This window comes from Pelophylax lessonae, assembly GCF_965119305.1.
Source record: "Pelophylax lessonae genome assembly, chromosome: 8".
Taxonomy (NCBI): domain Eukaryota; kingdom Metazoa; phylum Chordata; class Amphibia; order Anura; family Ranidae; genus Pelophylax; species Pelophylax lessonae.
The window spans coordinates 57977513-58000267 of NC_138775.1; the positions used below are offsets into that span (position 1 = coordinate 57977513).

The window sequence follows — 22755 nt, forward strand, 5'->3', positions numbered from 1 at the left end:
GTCGAAAAGAGTTGACGGGGACTGTGTGAGAGGGTGTTAATGAGAGTGATAAAGTAGGTCTGTTTGGCAGTGTGGTAGCAGGAACTGTATTTTTGGAGGGCAGATTTATATTGACTGAAATCTTGCTGTGACTTAGTCTTACGCCACAGACGCTCAAGAGCACGACTACGTTTTTTGAGGCTTCTGGTATTGTCTGTCTGCCAGGGTTGAAGCGGTCGGGGTCTGATTCTGTGTGTAGTGAGGGGGGCCAAAGCATCCAGGGTAGATGACAGTGAACTGTTGTAGACAGAAGTGGCCATGTTGGGGCAGGAGAGGGATGAGATTGTGTTGAAGAGACCATCTGTAGCAGAAAAAAGAAGTGAAGGGTTCAGATGGCGAAGGTTTCTACGGGTAATTGTTTGGTAGTTGGAAGGTAAGGAGGAGGACAAGGAGAGACTGAAACTAATGAGGTGGTGATCAGAGAGAGGGAATGGAATGTTGGAGAGGTTGTGAGGGGTGCATAGGTAGGAGAACATGAGGTCAAGGCTGTTGCCATTAGAGTGAGTAGAAACATGTGTCCATTGTTTTAGGTCAAAAGAGGAGGTTAAAGCGGAGTTCCGGGCAGAGAAACGATTTTTTTCTGAACATACCCCCGGGACAGTCAGGGCTAGCACATTCCACAATGGCTAGCCTCTGATCTGTCCCGGTTCGCACTTACCTGTAAGAAGAAATACTTACTTAGAAATTTTCTTCCACAGCGTTTCCATCTCGGTTGTGGGCAGCTGAAGCCGGCGCGGTCCTCTTCTCTGTCTTCTTCCGCGTCTTCGTGTCCCAGAATGCACTGCACCGGCCCCTCTCGTCACTTCCGGTGCGGCGCCGCATTCCTAAACAGCTTCTGGGCATGCCCAGAAGCTGTTTAGCAGGGGAATGCGGCGTCGCCCGGAAATGACGAGCGGGGCCGGTGCGGCGCATTGATTCCTGGGAGCTATGACGTTTAGCTCCCAGGAATCATCGCGAGGCAGGAAGTGACGGGGTGAGCCTCAGCGCTGGAGGAGGAAGCTGTCATAGGTGAGTATTTACGATCTTCAATAAAAAGGTGAGTAAACAAAAAAAAAAAAAATAACTATCCAATTCCTTTTCAGGTGAGGCATACCTAGCAGAGGGGCACAAAAAAAAAAAAATCTTTTTTGTGCCCGGAACTCCGCTTTAAGCTCAAAAGTTTAGAAGTAGCAGGAGTGTTAAGATTAACAGGGATGTTGAAGTCTCCAAGAATGATTGTGGGAATTTCAGAAGAGAGAAAGTAGGGTAGCCAGGCAGAGAAGTCATCAAGGAAGCCTGATACCGGTCCAGGAGGCCGATAGATCACAGCAATTCTCAACGAAACTGGAGAAAATAGACGAATACAGTGAGCTTCAAATGAGGAGAGAGACAGAGAAGGCGGTGGATGAAGAACCTGAAAAGTGCTTTGAGGGGAAAGCAGAATTCCAACCCCACCTCCTTTCCGTCCACTAGGCCTGGGAGAGTGAGTCCACAGGAGGCCACCATGGGAGAGGGCAGCAGGAGAAGGAGAGTCAGAGTCTTGAAGCCAGGTCTCAGTAATTGCAAGCAGGTTGAAGGAGTTTGTGATAAATAGGTCATGGACAGAGGTGAGTTTGTTGCAAACAGAGCGGGCATTCCAGAGGGCGCAGGGGAAGGGGAGGTTGGCTCGAGGCAGAAGAGGAATAGAAACCAGATTGTGTGGATTTTGGCTGGTGTGAGAGGATAGGGGGTGACGGGTATGTCTGCCAAAGGTAAATGAAGGGGGACCAGGATTTGGGGAAATATCTCCAGAGGTTAGGAGAAGCAGAAGGGTGAGGGAGGTGATATGGGAGTATGATTTATGTGGGGGGACACATCTCAGTGTCCTGTAGTTTTTATTGGTGTGTGGGTTCAGAACAGTGTTAATTTTGGCAGCAAATTTCAATTTAGTTTTAGTCTTAGTCTTAGGACTAAAATGGCATTTTAGTTTTAGTCCCATTTTAGTCTTCTGCAAGTGTTTTAGTTTTAGTCGTATTTAGTCGACTAAAACTCCAATATATTTTAGTCGACTAAAGGTCATTTTAGTCATCTATAAATCGAATGGGTGTAGTTCAATTGTAATTTGTAATGCATTATTTAAGCATTTCTCTACAATTTCCAAACATATTATATACTACTGCTGGTCCTGGAGTGAAAAATCTAATATTCAAAATGTAAATTTTCATTTAGTTTTAGTTAAGTCTTTTGACTAAAATGCCATTTTAGTTTTAGTCGTATTTTAGTCTTAAGACTAAAATGCCATTTTAGTTTTAGTCGTATTTTAGTCATCTGAATTATGTTAGTCGACGAAAACGTTTTAGTCGGTTTTAGTCGACGAAATTAACACTGGTTCAGAATCAGCAGGAGTTGATGAGTGCAGTATAAAGGTGAAGATAGGAGTGAGGGTGATATATACAAGCAGTGGGGCGGAGATGAGGGGTGAAGGAGAGAAAGTTTTAGGAGAGAGGATGCAAACATGAGAAGGAGAATTAGGGATTGCATAATACAGGGTGGTGAGATTGAGATGTAAACTGAATGTGAGAAGGAAAAGCAGTATTGAGTCTCAGATCACCTGTAGTCAGTCTGTTGGCTTGCAGTTGTATGCTTTGTGCATTCGCTGAAGTGCTGAGCCGAAGTGTAATACTTAATCCAATATTAATACTTTATCCAAGATGATAGTTGCCAATGCAATCCCCGCCTGTGCAACCCCCTGCCTGTGCATCCCCTAGAAAGGGCTTACATTTATACTGAGTTGGGTGGAGGTATTGCCAATTAATCAATTAGGATTGCATAGGAGGGACACATGGCTGACAGAATAAACTTCTCACACCAAAAACAGACTACAAGGAATAGCAAGAGGGCAGAATGGCAGAGTAATAAAGATAAGAACAGCTCTTAATTTGGGTATAGACAAGAGAAAGCAAAACAAACATCAGTGTTCAATGGACAGAGGTAAAATATTTTGAAAGCAGCATATGATTACCATTAAGCAAATTAGAGAAATTATTCTATTTCAGTTAAAGGTGGATTTTGAAAGCAGCATATGATTACCATTAAGCAAATTAGAGAAATGATTCTATTTCAGTTAAGGTGGATTTTGAAAGCAGCATATGATTACCATTAAGCAAATACATAAATAAATAAATAAATACATCTTATTACAGCATAAACTGACCCAGTCATGAGGGAATAGTTCTATTAGTTATGACTAAGGCCTTATAGGCTGAAACACGTCAACTGATCTTATCAGCGTGTTCTATGGTTCAAGATGAATTTTTTTTAAGAACAACTACCGGAGTGCAGATCATCTTTCTACACATGTACTCAGTTAAATGGCTGTGAATCGGGCACCTGGGAGCTTGTTTATTGGCGAGCTGTATGGGTAGTAGCACTGTTCCTTCTGTTTGCATGAGGGAATAGTGGCATTTGCTATTGCTCCCTTATTCCAAAAATGTTTGTTGTTATATGCTGACAATACTTTTTTAAGCCTGGAAAAAACCATACTGTAGATGTGCAAGACAAGTGTCAGGATTCCTTATTTTTATTCTAGATTTGTTCCAGAACAGTGATGTAGGAAGCACTGAACCCATACAAAAAATACAGGGGGCAGCTCAAGGCTCTGGTAGGTTCAATGTCAACCGCTGGGAATGCAGGCAGGGAAAAAGCTCATCTCAATTCCAATAAAGAAAAAATTAAAATCCCGGGTACCGCACATCACACAAAACCCCTGTATGAGAAGAGCAGCCTCAGCCTAGACTCCATCCAGGATGCGTTTCGCCCTGCCTACAGGGCTTAGCCATGGAGATCAGGAAGCACAGAAGCCAATGGTTTACATGATAGCCAGGAAACTAGTATTTTCAAAACGAAAGGCCAGCAATGGCAGCCTTTATGAATCTCCTGCAGGTTAAGGGCAGGCTCAATTTACAGGACTTTTAAACAACCAACCCCAGAAAAAAAAAAAAAAAAAAACACACACACAACAACCCCCCCCCCCCCCCCCAAATATGTTGCTAACCTGTGCTTTTAAATTTTAAATAGAGAAGAAATAAAAAGAAAAAATAAGCTTCTTAACCCTAGAATGACTCCCTCTTTCATATGACTTTCCGCAGTGCCTCTTCCAGTGGTGGATACAGACCCATGCTGGCTGCTCTCCACTGTTCAGCCAACCTGTCTTCCTGCCGCCCCTTCGTGATGTCGAGACATTGCCTCTTTATCACTAAAGGACCAATTGGATATCCCTGTGATAACACATCCATAAGCAAATAGCAATTAGCTAGTGGTTGTAAACCTCAGACATGCAGTATGAACAAAACATATCCTTCTATAGTGTGTACTCATCTCAATCCAGAGCACTAGGTGTCATTTCTGTCTGCTGCCTCATTCCTCTGCTATATGCATGAATCACTACTGATGGATTTTCCAGACACCAAGAAAAAAATGATGGGGAAAGCAGTGTCTGATTGACAGCCTCTGTTCCAGTGTGCTGTGTGAAGGGAGGTGTGTCCCTTCCCTCCAATCAGCTCTCAGAGCTCTCCACAATGATGTACCTTCAGCTCTCTACCCCCTGCTTTTCAGAGCTCTCTGCCCCCTGCACTTTAAATGGATGTAGGGGAATGATGGCTGTAGATAAACTGTTACAATTTGTGAAGGAGAATTTGTTTAGTCTCTGTATCACCTGATACGTCATTTCACTGGGTATATGTGAGGGTTTACAACCACTTGGAATGGAGTGGGAGGGTACTATCTTTTTTTTTTTTTTCTTTTTAAACTGGAGTTGAGCTTCAAATGTAAAGGTCACAAAATGTTACATTACGAAAGATTGTAGTCCCTGCATTTCTTTATCTGCTTCCCAGGGAACAAGTAGGACACTTCATTTCATTTTTCGAGCTACAAAGCTTCAAGCCTTTCTTTTTGAGATCCAAACGTTTAAAAGTACGAAGCCTCTGAAACATGCTAATTTTATCCTAATGAAGTTGACGTTTCTCTGTGTTCTATATTAAGGCACAGAGGTGTAGTTAAACACAGAGGATAATGAGGCTGGTTTTACCATCACTTGACGCCTTTTGTTTTCCCTATTTTGAAAGAAATGGCTTTCCTACAGTAGCGGGGACATGGACACCTGCCAAAAGCCAAGAAAGAGGCTCATTAATTGCCTGGGTCTTGCAATTCACTGAAGTATTTTGTGCACTGCAAAAGTGGTGGTGGTGATCTGTTTGGCAGTCGTCAGACTGCATTTTACTTTTCCTGCAAAAAACATAATTAGAGTAGATCAAGAGCAATGCCATTAAAAGATGCTTAAAACTAAATATACCACCAAAAAACAGATGCTTGGTTTTCTGTGCAAGACACAGCATGCCTTATTTATCAAAGCATCTTTTAAAACTTGGCATACTGTTAAATACCATAGCTACTTCAACATATCTGAGCAAATGATTCAAAACTGCAAGTATAACCTCTCACCCCTTTTCTTTGTCCTACTCTCACAGGACTTTGCATAGAGTTAAAATAAATAAAACATTTCTGGCATCCCATTAGATATGTAAGCTCCCCAGGTCACTTCATCATTTGCTGGCAGGGTTAAGCAAACAGCAGGCACATCCTGAAGTGAACCAGTCGAAGGAAAAAAAAAAAATAAAAATCCAACATAAAAAAAACATGCATCTAGGTGCCTGCACATATCATTAGCAATTTCTAAATGTTTCCTGCTATCCACAAATTTCGGACCTTTCTGATCTACTCTTCCAGCTAATATTAAAGTGATACTAAAACACACACAGTTTAATTTACATGATCTCTTCTTCTGTATGGGGATTAAGGCACAGTAATTATTTTATTAAAAAATAATATTTAAAGTACCTTTTCCTAATCAATATACAGCTGTCACGTGACCCAGCTCTTTCCCAGCCTATCTGCAGGGAAACAGTGGCAGGAGAAGCTTCTAGTCCTCTGCTGCTGGTCACATGTTCAAAATCAAATTTAAAACAGCCTTTTGAATACATTGAACAGAGTAAAACTAAATAATATCAATAAATACAAATATTTATATGAAATCACATCTTTATTATTTTTAATGGTGTGAGCAGATTTCTGCCAGTTACAGGCTGTGTTACACCCCTCCAGGCTATATTACACCCCTTTGTGTCTTAGAAGAAAAGAGAGGTGAAGCCTCCATCAATTTACATGTAATATTATCCTGCCCCCATTGTGTTTAGCTGGTTAGTAGGCATGGGGGAGGAGAGAGCGAGTCGGTTGTAATTTACCACTGTGTATACACCCACATGTGTGACACTATGGTCACACGGGCTGTTCAGATGTAAATGGAAAGTAGGGGAGATGAAGAACTGCTGGATCAACCAGGATTTTTACAGAATACAGAAAATGAATCCCATATTGACTGAGTGAGTATGAACAGCATGTAATACAGCATTTATTGATAGTTTTTATGATGTGGGTTTAGTGACACTTACACATTCCTACTGGCCAAAACTGATTGGCCTATTGGAATGAGTTAGAGAGACAAATGTCAATACTACAAGGAAGTTTTAAAAATGCCAATAGCCTGGGATTTGAGTGTAAAGGTGAGGACCTGGAGATTATAGAGGCCAGGTTCACACATGTGAAAATTGGATGTGGTTTTCAACACATCCAATTCGCATGACAGGCGAGTGTGACTGACACTCAATGGAGCCGGTTCACACATGTCTGGGACGGCCGTGGTGTGGGTTCTCGAAGGGTCCTTTGCACTTTTGGGTCCAGTTCATGTGTGAATTTAAGCCAAAATTCCGACCTGTATTGCACCTGAACCGGTGACTAGAAAAGCACCGGACCCCAGACTGGAAACTGCGGCCGCACATATGTGAACCCGACCTAAAGGTTTGTTAAGAGATCTTCAGGTGTCCGCCCCTTATATGATTTCCCAGCTCAAATAATTATTTTATTCATTGACCAGCATTGACAGACAGCAAACAGATGTTTACCTTAATTCTCCCCTCCACATACCGTTTTGCCAAAGGACTTTTTTTCAGGGTTTTGTAAACCTGGACCTTTACTTTACATGGTGCAAAAATGAAGATGGGGAAGGGAGTCTTAGGTTGTCACGTGAATATGGTTTAACCATACTACACCAGAACTTACCTTGCTAACTTTAACACCGCCCTCTGCAGTTTGTTTTGTTGTTAGATTGTAGCCAATCATCTGTTTTGTGAGCGCTCCCACCTTCTCGGGACTGTAAGACAATTCGAACACACGTTAAGACTTACAAATCGGGAAAAAAAATACATTTTAAAGATGAATATATCTTGATTCATGAAATGGTGGGGCAGCCACATACGATTATTAGCAAGACTTTAGGACCTGCTGCTCTTATGAAACATATACAGACTGCACTGCGCTATCATCAAACTAGTATTGTCCAACAGACGCAAGCTCTTTTAGTTGGCCTTTGGGCTGCATCAGCAGCTAAGCTAAAGAAGTCCACACAGCAGGCTGACAACACGGCTGTTAATCGAGAAGCAGTTGCATTGAATTTTCAGACTACAAAAGGATGTGTTGCTACTGACAGACTCTAGAAACTTTGCGACACATCGCCTTAAAAATAATTTTTTCTTTGAGTCTAAGCCAGCCCTGGGTATAACCCTCCTACTACCAGGTTGTTTCATTTCAGTACAGATAAGTACTAAAAGCAAGATCATAAACTCAGTCGGGCGTGACCTGTTTCTCTCAGTGGCCTTAGTAAGTACAAAAAGTCTATTTTCTTTTCAGGCACACAAAGTCTTTAACCATCACGACATTTAAAAGCAGGACTTGGCTCCTGCCCACACTGACAAAAGTGCCAATACCTGGTTTAACCTCCCTGGCGGTATTCCCACGTGTGGCCCAGGGTGGAATTTCAGTGCCATTAGTGGTACCACCAGGGAGAAGTCACTGGATACTGGAAGAGGTTACTTACCTTGTCCCCAGGATCCTGCAAAGTATTTTGGCAGTGTACGGTGGCCAGATCTTCCACCTGATGCTGTGTGCCCCGACTTCCGTTCCCTGAGAGCGTCGCGTCGCAGGGGGGTGGAACCAGCGGCAAATTAAAAAAGTAAAACACACTGATATATTGTAATCCTACTGGATTACATTACTAAATAAAATAGATTGACCTTAGTTTGCCCCCCCCCCCCAGTGCCACACACACACACCTATACATACACACACTTTACCTTATTTATAGTTATTTGTTATATTATAATTTATGATTTTTTCATAAGAAAAATGCTTTTTTTTTCTGGTTCTGGACATGCTACAGAGATGAAATTTCACAGGGACACTTTTTGGACCCCCCAGACACTAAATCCAAAAAAGTCATGCCTGCCTCCAAAAATGCCCGATAAATGCCTGCAAGAAAAACGGCCAGGTGGAGAGGAGCCATATTCCTGTTCTTATAAAAATAAGAAAAATTATTTTTTTTCTGGTTCTGGACATGCTACAGAGATGAAACTTCACAGGGACACTTTTTGAACCCCCCAGACACTAAATCCAAAAAAAGTCATGCCTGCCTCCAAAAATGCCCGATAAATGCCTGCAAGAAAAACAGCCAGGTGGAGAGGAGCCATATTCCTGTTCTAATAAAAATTATAAGAAAAATGCTCTTTTTTCTTGTTCAGGACCATTTTAACGGAAAGTCGGATCACAAGTCGGATCATAAGTTGCTTCAATTAAGATAAGGAGGCGACTCCCATTGAAGTATATGGGACAAGTCGGATCACAGGTCGCCGCAAAGTAGTACAGGACCCTTTTCTGAAGTCGGAGCGACTTCAGTAGTGCCAATTAAGACGGCACTGATTGATTAACATTGCTTTTGTTATGTCAACAGACTTGGGGCGACTTGAGGGCACACAAGTCGCGCTAGTGTGAATGGGCTCTAAGTGTGAGCATAGAGACAGAGCAAGTGCCGAGACAATATCCATGACGCTGAAAAGCATCCAACATGGAATCCAATGCCTAAAGGTTACTACTGTGCTAGCCCCACAACAACCATTCCAGTGGGGTCCAGATGCAGTTCTCCAAAAGCCAGGCTAAGGATAACTGTGCTCAATTGCTGCAAAGCAGAGGGGCAAACTCCAGCAGAGATGTACAGAAGAGTCTTAATAGAAGAAAAACTGAAGAAAACCAATTTCTAGAGAAATGACAGGTTAATCTTTACAACAGCTGAGCTGAAGAAAACATGATCACCCTACAACACTAGCAAAAAAACACTGGGTTCTGCATTGGGCTGGCCTACAGTTGCTCGTTTGCCAGTGTCCAATCCTCCCACAGACAGCAGTATAATCAAAATGTTAACGACCTTCTATATCCCTCACTGGACAATAAAGAAATGATTTGCTTGAGAAAATTGTACACAGTGACACATGATGGCAAACATACAGAAAAATACATATTTACATACACTTCAACCTTTGCAATACCCAGAACTGCTGATAGGGGATTACAGACAGCCCTTCCATATCGGACATGGGTCCTCCTGCTAACCCGCTAGGGGCTTCCTGTGGGCAGCCTCAGTGCAGTATCATATGGGGCTCCAGCCACACCAGTTCTAATGGTAGATGGTAGCCCCGGGTATCCTTCAGAAACTGAAAATAGAACTATAGGCAATTTTTTTTTTTTTCATTTCGGATAGAACAAGGGGTCGTTATAAGCACTGTTTTTTTTTTTTTTGGGGGGGGGGGGGGTTGCCATCTGTGTCCCATTGCAGAGATTTCCCTTCAATTCCTGTCCCATAGCCAAACAGGAAGTGAGAGGACACCCCTGCAATTACAGGAATCCCTTAAGGGACCAGAACGAGTGTTCCCATTGGAAGATTTCCCCACTATTACTTTTCTGGGAACAAGCCCAAATTTGGGATTTTATTTTACGTTCACTTTCAATGATAATGGTAAACAGGACAAATAGAGAGGGTAAATCTCCTTATTGGGGGCACAGACAGCAACACAAGCTGACAGGTGTTCTAGTCCCTCTCCACTCTATCAAAAGCTAAAAAAAAAAGTTTTGCCTTTAGTTAGAGCTGCACGATTTTGGATAAAATGAGAGCCATGATTTTTTTTTGCATAGAATAAAGATCACGAGTCTCAGCGTAACATCTTTTACATTATACAAAAAATTGGGCTAACTTTACGGTTTCGTTTTTTTTAATTAATTGAAGTGTATTTTTTCACAAAAAAAAACTGCGTTTGAAAGACTTCTGCGCAAATACAGTGTGACATAAAAGATTGCAACGATCGCCATTTTATTCTCTAGGGTCTCTGCTAAAAAAAATAATAATATTAAATATAATGTTTGGGAGATCCAAATAATTTCTATCAAAAAATACTGATTTTAACTTGTAAGCAACAAGTGTCAGGATTAGACTTAGTCTTTAAGAGGTTAAACTGAATTCACTTACAGACAGAAGTTCATTCCTTTGATCTAAAACACGCGTCAAACACAAGGCCCGTGGGCCGAATCCAGCCTTCCAGGCCATTTCATGTGACCCTCGAACCTCTCCTGCAGCTACAGGAGAGCCCCAGCCCTCCTCTGGTCCTCTTCCAGACCCTGTACTATCTGCTTTCCACCAATGCCGCCAGCTTCTTCCCAGCAATGGCAAAAGGTAAGGGGGGTACACTGTGATGAGTGGAGGGTGGGGGACTCAACTTCTGATGGTGGGGAGGTTCTTGACGTCTTAAGTAAGGGTAGGGGATGCTCTGGACATCTAGTCTTACAGATACAACTGGCCCTTTTGAGGGCAATCATATTGCGGATGCGGCCCGTGACTAAATTGAATTTGACACCCCTGATCTAAAAGAATGAAATGATACATTGTAAAACAGGGTGTTTATAGTTATCTAGCAGCCTTAACAATGTTGATTTGCTAGAGGCTCTTTTTTTTTTTTTTTGACAGCTGTGAGTGAGCAGAGAAAAGCTCTGTAAGAATCGAGAAAAGAAGAAACTTGAGGCCTCATCCACCAGGTGCTGCTTGCCTAATTACTGCATAGCTTTCTATTTTCCACCTGAAGAGCTGTCATCAGGAGCCCATGTGTCTGGATTACATCCCTTCGTGATGCTATCTCCTGGACTCTATAGACTTTGAATGTTGCATACGCCTGAGCCCTGCACTCTGTACGCTGCATACGCCCGACTCCTGCACTCTGCACGCTGCATACGCCTGACCCTTGCACGCTGCATACGCCTGACCCCTGCACTCTGTACGCTGCATACGCCTGACCCCTGCACTCTGTACGCTGCATACGCCTGACCCCTGCACTCTGTACGCTGCATACGCCTGACCCCTGCACTCTGTACGCTGCATACGCCTGACCCCTGCACTCTGTACGCTGCATACGCCTGACCCCTGCACTCTGTACGCTGCATACGCCTGACCCCTGCACTCTGTACGCTGCATACGCCTGACCCCTGCACTCTGTACGCTGCATACGCCTGACCCCTGCACTCTGTACGCTGCATACGCCTGACCCCTGCACTCTGTACGCTGCATACGCCTGACCCCTGCACTCTGTACGCTGCATACGCCTGACCCCTGCACTCTGTACGCTGCATACGCCTGACCCCTGCACTCTGTACGCTGCATACGCCTGACCCCTGCACTCTGTACGCTGCATACGCCTGACCCCTGCACTCTGTACGCTGCATACGCCTGACCCCTGCACTCTGTACACACCTGACCCCTGTGCCCTGCTCGAAGCCTGAGGTTTTAAGTCCCTCCCACTATTAGTGCAATTTTGCCATTGCGCGTACCTCATTCTGCTCTGGGTACCCAACAGGGTCTCCAAAGTTGTACATCACAGTGGGGAAATGGGTCCTCTCAGTTAAGCATTAAAGGGCCACTTTATTTCTATTGGCGGTCCTGGCAACAACTTACAGCGTGTATCAATGCTAGCAGAATCTAAGAATGTAAAATTAAATACCCCACCTAGACTAATAGTATCCATTGTTAAAACTCTACACACACTAACACATGGTATTACTTTACTTGAGTAAAAAAGTACAAGAAAGGAAACATCAAGCAATGACATCTATTTGTAAATACTGTATATCTCTCCAATAGGAGCAAAGACATCAGGGTACATAAAGGATTTAAGGTGAGGCCTCTAAATGCATTCCATGTCACATTCAAGCAGACCTGCCTTGATTATGGTCATTTACTCTTCACTTTTTTGCCACAAAGAAAAAAGTTTCGAGCAAGGAAATTATCCTGCAGTTGATTGCACTATATTTTATTTTGCTTTTTTGGGCGGACTAATATTGCTGGTATTTGAAAGAGGCAGAATTCTATAAACATGTATTTTTCAAACTGCTTAATATAAGCAGTGGAAGTAAATTCTCGATGATACAGAATGACAGCAATTTATTGTAGAGCAATGATTAAGATTTACTTAAAATCAAAAAAATGCAATGCCCCGACCAAAAAAAACATAAAATATTTAATAGAAATTATATAAATGCGGCAGCAATAAAAATATAGCACACTTAAAGACCATGTATATTACTTGACAACTGAAAATTAGTGGTTGTCAAGCTAAAGGGAAGTATAAAATGAAAACCTTATGAAAGTGAAATTGAAATACTGTGCAGGTCTTAAGAAAACATTTCAAAGTTTTCAAAATTCATGAAAATAAGATGTCCAGAGAGACAGGTCTTTGTTCTTTCCACATAGATATCCTCTGCTGGAGCCCTGGTATGTTTGCTTATTGGTGATACCCTAGGACAGTGATGGCGAAGCCTGGCACCCCAGATGTTTTGGAACTACATTTCCCATGATGCTCAACTACACTGCAGCGTGCAGGAATATCATGAGAAATATAGTTCCAAACCATCTGGGGTCTGGGAAGTGGATTGGCGATTTTGATTGACCAAACATGCTTTAAATGACTTGTAATAAGAGGGTGATAGGTATTTGGTAAGCAGACAGTAGTATATTGTACATAGTATATATTGTACAGGTCGCTGAGGTTGGGTCTTAGAAGGACGCTATATTTCCCCTCTGTTTGGATTGTGGTCCCTTTAACCACTTCAATCCAGGGCACTTTCACCCCCTTCCTGCCCAGGCCAATTTTCAGCTTTTAGCGCTGTTGCATTTTGAATGACAATTGCGCGGTCATGCAACACTGTACCTAAACCAAATTTATTTAATTTTTTCCCACAAATAGAGCTTTCTTTTGGTGGTATTTGATCATCTCTACGTTTTTTCTTTCTTGCTACACAAATAAAAAAAGACCGAAAAGTTTGAAAAAAAAAAAAAAATTTTGCAAATAGATACATTTTTTCCTGCACTGATGATGGGGTGCCACTAATATGCAGCACTGATGGGCACTGATAGGCGGCACTGATATGCAGCACTGATAGGTAGCACTGATATGCAGCATTGGTGGGCACTGATAGGCGGCACTGATAGGTGGCATTGATGGGCAGCACTGATGAGCACGGATAGGCGGCACTGGTTGACAATAATGAGCACTGGTGGGCGGCACTGGTGGGCAGCACTGATGGGGAGAGCACCACTGGCAGGCTTCCTGAGCCCCGATTGCTATCCCTGGTGGCCATGGTGGGCATCCCTGGTGGTTATGGGTGAGCATCCCTGGTGGCTCTAGTGGCACCACCTCCCCCCCCCCCCCCCCAAGGTACTGCACTGGTAATCAATACTCAGATTACCAGCACAAACTCCCCCGTCAGGAGAGCCGCAGATCGGCTCTCCTCCTCTTTTTGACCCCAGATCTCTCAATTAAGAGGACCTGTCAATGCTTATTCTTACATTCCTTGTAATAGGAATAAATGTAAAAATAATAATAATAATAATAATAATAATAATAATAAATAGGGACAGTGTATAAATAGAAAAAAAAAAGTAAAGCGCCCTGTCCTTTGCATGCAGAAGCGAATGCGTACACAAGTTGCTCCAACATATGCAAACAGTGTTTAAACCACACTTAAGAGGTATCGCTGTGATCAATAGAGTGAGAGCAAATATTCTAGCACTAGACCTGCTCTAAATCTTAACAGGTAACCTGAAAATTTTTTTAAAGCTTCACCTATGTACGTTTTTAAGTACTGTAGTTGGTCGCCATACCAGGAGCGTGTGCAGTTTTAAAGCATGACATGTTAGGTATCCATTTACTCGGCGTAACATCTTTCACATTATGCAAAAAAAAAATAGGCCAACTTTACTGTTTTGTTTTTTTTTTATTAAAAAAAATAAAAAAAAAAGTGTATTTAAAAAAAACAAATGCATTTTATATGCAAATACGGTGGGACATAAAATATTGCAACGATCCCCATTTTATTCTCTAGGGTCTCTGCTAAAAAAAAAAAATGTATGATGTTTGGGGGTTCTAACTACTTTTCTAGCAAAAAATAATATAAACTTAAACAAAAAGTTCCAGAATAGGCCTGGCCTTAAAATGATTGTTATTTTTATAGGAAAAAAACAAGACTTTACAAACATGTTATACTTACCCGCTCTGTTGCAGTGGTTTTGCACAGAGAAGCCCGGATCCCTCTCTTCTCGGGTCCCTATTTTACTCTCCTGGCCCCTCCCTCCTGTTCAATGCCCCCAGAGCAAGTAGCTTACTACGGGGGCACCCGAGCCCAGTCACAGGTCCCTCTGTCCATTCAGACACGGAGCCCTGAACCGGCATCGCTCCCTCTCTCTCCTGATTGGCTAGCTGTCTGACAGCAGCGGCAGCCAATGGCGAATTTGACATGACGTGAAGCAATGCCTGTGTAATCTTGAGGCCTATGGACCTCAAGTTGCATCAAAGTCAGACCAAAGTTGTGCAGGGACTACTTGAAGTCGCACAGATATGAATGGTACTCATTGGAAATGATGGGGTACGACTTGTCATGCAGTCCCAAATCAAAGGACAAGTCGCACAAGTGTGAAAGGGGCCTAAGGGACACTGCAGTGTGCTTTTTACAATACCTACAGGCTCTGTTGCTAAATACAGAATACAGGTAAATACATGTACAAAAAGGTACATATTCTACTTTACTAGAATCGTAAACCTGTTTACGACTGGGATTTTGGTAGTAGTAATGGTATAAAATAACACAATGGAAAACATGTTCTAAAGGTGTTATTCCAGAAAAAGCCAAAGTTGTTATAAACTTACTCTTTTGTTAAATGGACTCCACCTTTAAGGCCACTGTCGAAGACTCCTTTACCTCTTCCTCCAGCCAAGATCTGTGCTTTAAGAACAATTTCTCGAGCCTCTGCAGATAAGAGGTTAAACATTACAATTCATCAACTACAGTTATAAACCAATGCAATAAACTTAGGACTAAAGGCAAATCTTTTTATTTTTCATTTTTGCTAAAGAAAGAGAGGGTTATAACTAGGGATCGACTGATTATCAGCAAGGCCGATATATCAAGGGCCGATATTGACTTTTGCCGATATATCTGTATCGGGCCCAGAACTGGCCGATATTGCTGATATTCCAAATATTGCTCATGTAGGGGTAAAATGATGTCACATAGCATAATTCCGTTCCGTAAGTGACACCCGGGTGATACCGCTCCGTCCGGCATACGATCTCGGAGGTCACATGCGTGGTCCTGAGATCGTCTTCGTATGCTGGACGGAGCGGTATCACCCAGGTGTCACTTACGGCAAGTGGGTGAGAGACGGATCGGTATCGGGTGGGTGGGAAATGGAGCGGGTGAGAGAGAGCAGTATTGAGTGGATGCCGAACGGAGCGGTATCACTTACGGCAAGTGGGTGAGAGATACTGATCTGCCAGCAGATCTGCTAATGTGGAATTGCTTATATCTTTAATTTGTACATATGTGAGTGGCATATTCAATAACATTTGTAAACTGAATTATGCTATGTGACATAATTTTACCCTTACATGAGCATCCTAATGGTTGGAGGAGGAGAAGACTAGTCTCGGACTCGGACATAGGATGTACAAAATATCGGCCCATATCGGACTATACCAATATGTGATGGCCAAAATATCAGTATCGGTAAGGAAAAAACGATATCGGTCGATCCCTAGTTATATAATTTTTTTTTCAACATCTGTGTCCCATTTTGGAGATTTCCCTTCACTTCATGTCCCATAGCCAAACAGGAAGTCAGAGGACATCCAGGACTGCCAGGTGCCAAAACATCAGTTTTGGGTGTTCTGTCCCTTGAAAGTTAAACTGTCAAGTCTGGATAATTAATATTTAAGCATATGATGAAAACGTAGAGAACCAGCTGTCAGTGAAAAACCTATGTCAAAAATAATCAGGAGATTAATTTATGTATACGCAGCTTAATTAAAAAAAAAAAAATGCAAAACTTGGCTTTTCCTGAAAAAGTTAAAATGGGCCAAGCATCGGATACATTTTTTCATGATAAGTAAATGAATGCTAAGTAATGTGCAATTCTAACACTTCCAGGAATTTATGATCTCTTAGGTCTCATGCACACTGAACATTTTGTTCCTTTCTATGGATGCCTTTGCTCCAGGGGAGCCGCATTTTGCCTGCAAGTTAATGCGTGTTTGGTGTTAAAGGAGAAGTTAACTTTTTACAAAAAAGTAATAAAAGCACAATATTTTGCATGTAAAAAAATGTTTTGTTTTTTAAGCCTATAAAGCATTTCATCAGCGATCAGCAGATCCCTGGTGCCATGCAGGTCTCCAACAGATCTGCCAATGCATCTTCTTGCCCGTAGAGGTAAGCCAATATAATCTGACAGGAACCATGAATGAACTACCACAGTGCCGTGGTAGTTCACTGAAAACTACAAGCCACAAAGGTCAGATGCCGGACCTTGTAATTTTCCATGCCCAGAGCCTTGCCAATCAGAGAGGAGGCCAGATAGGCAGACCCTGCTCGGCCATATTTGTTTTTCAAATTGTGGCAGCTAGCGGCGAAGGAGAAGAACCCTGCTAGCTGTCACCGCAGGGATTAGGGAGGTGCGGGGGGGGGGGGGGGGGTCGGTCCGTTCATAACATGTTACACCCTGAATATGGGTGTAACATGAAACATGGTACGAAAGGTGAATTTATCCTTTAATGCACTACTGGCAATAAAAATAATTAATAAGCAGTCAGAATGTATTAACATGAAAATGCGTCAATGCTCCTAAACACATCTAGCGGTAATGTTTATGTGCATTTGACACTTTTCTGCCAAAAGACTTATTTTCTGAACGCACATGTTATTTATTTTTTTGGACTCTAAGAGCCGGTTCACACTACCGCGACCAGAAAGTCGCCCCGTGACTTGGAAGAGACTTGTGCACTACTTTGAAGAGACAGGCGACTTTGTCTGTGGGGAATGCCTGGCTAATCTTTCTTCTTCCTGGAAAGTCTGATAACAAGTTGCTTCAATTAAGATAAGGAGGCGACTCCCATTGAAGTATATGGGACAAGTCGGATCACAGGTCGCCTCAAAGTAGTACCGGACCCTTTTCTGAAGTCGGAGCGACTTCAGTAGTGCCAATTAAGACGGCACTCATTGATTAACATTGCTTTTGTCGCCTCACAAGTCGTGCTAGTGTGAATGGGCTCTAAATGCTCCTGTCTCTATACGCCTCTAAACATTTATGTGTGCATGGACAACTGGCTAACAGAGGGGCATTTAGAGGCAGAAAAATGTGGTGTTTTAAATGTCTAGTATGCATGAGGCCTAATAGAGATCACAGCACCACCTGAGAGTGCCTTCATCCGCTTTTCTCTCCAAAAAGGACAGAGCCATCTTTGTTCAGCCATCATCCAAGGTCAGCACCTCCTTCCCGAGCTGAGAAGCTTGTTCAGAAATGACACAGCCATGTAAACGTTGGACCCCTTTCACACGGGCGATCCAATCTGATCCGCCTGTCAGTTTTTCAGGCGGACCTGATCAGATGCTCCATGCATCCCTATGGGGCAGTGGGTGTCAGCGGGGGGGCATCTCCGCCAACACCCGCTGCTATCTGATTCCGATCCTGTCCATGAAATCTGGACGAATGGAAACCCTATTTTCCATCCGTCTGGAGGATCGGATGAGAACGGACAGGCAGTCATTTCTCATCCGATCTTCCCATAGAGGACAGCTGGGATCTGACAGCCCCGTCTCTGCACACAGAGCGGAGACGAAGCTGTCATCCGTCTGCTCAGCAGGGATCGGCGGATCGATCCCCCACTGAGCAGAACAGACTCCGTCGGGCGGTGCACCCATGTAAAAGGGGCCTTATTGTGCCTGTGCAGTTCTTGGCTGTGTTCACAGATTGGCCCCTGCTCCAGCCTTCCAACTTGTGACTTGCTACAAATTTACATTTGCAGTCTGAACTTTGTAGGGGAGGAGAAAAGAAAATGTATCGTCCTTCCTGCAGCAGACTGATGACCTCATCTTAGCCTAGGCTCTTTGAAAAAAATAAATTCATATACTTTAAATCATTTTTGCAAACTTATAAAATAATTGAAAAGTCCCCTTTAGGCATGGCCTTTCCCTTCCAAGCCTCCCCATTGGGTAATGAGGCAGTTTTCATTTTAAGAGACTGATAGGATGGAAGAACAAGTTTGACTATTGAAAAAAGTATAACCCTGGCCTATAATCTCAGCTGTTCCTATATCACTGGATCATTTTACAGTATAGCAGCTACTGAAGGTAACATCTGCTTACAATTTTTTGTCTTCATTATATCCTCAGTTTGAACTTCCCATGATTGTGGCAAGTTTACTTTCAACAAAGCTCTGTAGTCACCCACGCGTCTCACATATGAAGCTAGAGGGAATTTACCCCTAGGGATCTCAAGCAGAAAGCATTGCTGTTGCTCCCTTTACAGTTAAAGGCTAATCACTTAGTTCTACAAGAAAACACAGTGGTTGTTTAAAACATCAGCTCATCAATTAGGTAATGATTAGGCCAGATCCTTAAAGGAGTACCTACTGAACTGTGGTAAATAAAAAAAAATAATAATAATAAATCTACTACTGTAAAACATTTTAAATTTTCTCAATTATTTAGCATTTAGTGTCCATCATGTGTCCAAGGGTGGTAGTATTCGGAATCTCCTAAAGAGGAGCTCCAGTCTACAAATACTGTAGCTACTGACTTTCAATATAAGGACACTTATCTGTCCAGGGATCCAGCGATGTCCACACACAAGCCAATTCTTCAATCGGCTTTGAGTGCAGGCGTCGCCATCTTAGGTAAGGGAAACCGGCAGTGAAGCCTCCTGTACATGCCATGCTTTGTGAATGGTTCTGCAGTCTTCTAGGACCTGTGTATGTCCCAGAAGGTGGCTAAGGGGGGTGTGAAGGGGGCTTAGCATCCCCGGCTTTTTTTTTTTCAGCAAAAAAAGTGAGGATGAACAGATCGGGAAAAGGAAGCCCTGAGCGTCACTTGCTTCATGGAAAAAAGAAGACAATATTCTTAGGAGATATTTTTAGAGTTACTTGACCAAAAAAAAAAGTATATTTTAATTCTGACCTAAATGAAGAAAATGTGCACAAATCCACCATTCATTCACTTTAAAGGCTTTCCCTGCTTTATTCAGCACATTTTGTTTTCCATTAAACACCTATGTTGCTTTTCCTACCAGGGAACAACCAAGGTACAAGCCCACAAACACTGTACGACATTAGTCAAACAAACATAATGAACTGTTAGAGAAAAACAAAGCATAACATCGCACGTCCTGTATAAAATAAACCTTCACTGATAAGCTCAGACTCTTATTAAATAAATGTTAGACCTGCCGTTGCGATCGATATATTGACTCAATAGCACCGACTAACGACAAAACTTCTTACCTCAAGGGCAACAGAACAACAAGTAATTTGATTTCAGAGTTCCATTCCCAGCTCCTATTAGATTTTTTTTTTATTTTTTTTTTTTTTTTTTAAACCACCGGTCCATTTTGCCACCAATTCTTATTTGATTACATATCAGATTTTAAGAAAAAGAACAAATAATTTTCATTTTTTCGATATTTATTTCTTCACCGTTGAAATTCCCTAACGGGATTAGGATGGAATGTTCTTTAGCAGAAAATGTAATTCTGCTTGCTATGATATGGCTCTACTCTCTTAGGTACCGTCTACAAAAATTGCAAAGGGCATAATGGATTTTTTATGGAAATCACCTAGCCGGAGTACAAATTGAGTTACTACAGACAAATGTTAGCTATCCGAGGGCTTTAAAACGCAGGATAAAATTATGTTCCAATCACGCTTTCCTCGGCCCTGTTCGGTGGTAGCAAATTCTTCATACAAAGGAATTAGACAATGGTTCATTGAGCCATTAAAAGCCTAAAGATGTGTACTGGGTAATTTTTTCTCGTTAAACCCTTTCAGTTCAATGGAAGGTGCAAATCGGTAAAAGAATCACAGCTGACTATACATTATGTGAACAGATTGCTGCGCTAATCAGACATTAGCTCAAGATATAAAAGCCTGCTATTCAGCGTTCGACCTTAATCCCTGCAGACACGACCCTACTGTTATGCTTTGTTCGGGATATGTGCACAACACACAAAACAGCAGTGTTCAGGTTTTGCCTAAAATTGAAAGAAGAGCACAGGGGTGTGAGGAAAGGGTGGCCTCAGATGAAGAGATGCCTGTGGACTCGGAGTGATGTCTTCCAATGACTTCGGACATGGAAACTAGGCTAAGTGACCCACATATGCTAAAAACATAGGAAGCGGGGTGCAGAAAAATGGCACCAGGTGCTCTGGACTGACAAGTCAAAAGATATTTGGCTACAGCATAACGCAGTTTGTTCTTCAAGGGCTGGAGAGCAGTACAATAACGAGTGTCTGTGGGCATCAGTGAAGCATGGTGGAGGTTCCTTACAAGTCTGGGGCTGCATTTCTGCAAATGGAATTGGAGATCTGGTCAGGATCAATAGTGTCCTCAATGCGGAGAAATACAAGCAGATACTCATCCACCATGCCATATCAGGGAGGCATGTGATTGGCCCCACATTTAGCCTGCAGCAGGACAACAACCCCAAATATACAGCCAAAGTCACTAAGAACTATCTTCAGCGTAAAGCCGAAAAAGGAGCCCTGGAAGTGAAGGTTTGGCCCCCACAGAGCCCTGGTCTCAAAATCATTAAACCTGTCTGGGATTAAACGATTTAAGGCAGCCTACATCCACAGAAGATCTGTGGTTAGTTCTCCAAGATGTTTGGAACAACCTACCTGTCACGTTTCTTCAAAAACTGTGTGCAAGTGTATCTAGAAGAATTGATGCTGGTTTGAAGGCAAAAAGGTGCTCATGCCAAATCTTGATTTGATTTGGATTTCTCTTCTGTTCATTTACTTTCCATTTTGTTAATTGCTAAAAAATAAACCATTAACCCTTTTACTTCCAAAGCATTCTTAAAGAGATTCTAAAGGCAGGAGGTTTTTTTTTTATCTTAACCACTTAAGCCCCGGAGGATTTGGCTGCTCAAAGACTAGGGCCTATTTTGCGATTGAGCACTGTGTGACTTTAATGGACAATTGCATGGTCGTGCAACGCTGTACCCAAAGGAAATTGACGTCCTTTTTTTCCCACAAACAGAGCTTTCTTTTGGTGGTATTTAATCACCTGTGTGATTTTTACTTTTTGCGCTATAAACAAAAAAAGAGCGACAATTTTGAAAAATAACAATATTTTTCACATTTTTTATATGAAATTCCCCCCCCAAAAAAAATTTAAAAATCTAAATTTTTTAACATTTTAGGCCAATTTGTTTTCTGCTACATATTTTTGGTGAAAAAAAATCCCAATAAGCGTATTTTGATTGGTTTGCGCAAAAGTTATTGCGTTTGCTAGAAAGATTTATGTAATTTTTATTGTTTTGTTTTTAACTAGTAATGGCGGCGATCTGCGATTTTTTTTGCGGGACTGCAACTTTGCGGCTGACAGATCGGACCCTTGAATGACATTGACACTTTTGGGGGTACCAGTGACATTACTACAGTAATCAGCGCTATACATATGCACTGTTACTGTAAAAATGACACTGGCAGGGAAGGGGTTAACTTTATTAGAGATCAAGGGGTTAAGTGTGTCCCTAGGGGCGTGCTTCTAACTGTAAAGGGGCGTGGCTTTTGATGTAACCACAGAGACATATGATCCTACATACCAGGATCGTATGATCACTGCTGTTACACCAGGGAGAATGACAGGCGGTTTTGTTTACATTAGCCGCCTGCCTTTCTCCCTCTCCAGCAGAAGATCGCGAGTGACCGGCGGACGGTCACTAACGTGGGGATGGCAGTGAACGAGCATGGGCGGGAGCGCGCCCCCTATTGGCTAGCGGGCGAGTGACGTACCGATACGTTACTTTGCCCGGGGGGGGGGGGGTTTGACCGCCGCAGTATATGTACTTGCGGCGGTCGGCAAATGGTTAATACATTCTATGCATTAAGATAAAAAAAAACAGTGTGCAGCAGCCCCTTTGAGCCCCCCTAATACTTATCTGAGCTCACCTTCATCCAGCAATGTTGCAGGAGTGTCTAAGCTGCCTGGGACAAACCTTCTCATTGGCTGAGACAGCAGCGTGGCTCAATTGGCTCATTCAGCCAATCAGGAGAGAGATGGGTGGGGCTGGGTCGCGGCTCTTCTTATCTGAGCCATCTCTATCCAGCGATGTTAAAGGACAGACTCTGCTGTCTGTGACTCTCCATTCTCACTGGCTGAGGCAGCAGCAGGCTGTGACTCGACTCGGGTGCCCCCATAGCAAGCTGCTTTCTGTGGGGGCACTCAACAGGAG

The 22755-nt window shown here is 42.6% G+C and overlaps 1 protein-coding gene across 1 annotated transcript in view; it reads right to left on the bottom strand.

Annotated features, from left to right (window-relative positions):
- Positions 1-22755, bottom strand: part of SUCLG2 (succinate-CoA ligase GDP-forming subunit beta) — a 444050-nt gene that overhangs the window by 311783 nt on the left and 109512 nt on the right. The window contains exons 3-4 of the mRNA XM_082265844.1: positions 15180-15279; positions 7171-7261 (exon numbers count right to left, since the gene is read on the bottom strand). Coding sequence (XP_082121970.1) covers positions 7171-7261; positions 15180-15279 — 191 coding nt within the window. The remainder of the gene's footprint in view (positions 1-7170; positions 7262-15179; positions 15280-22755) is intronic.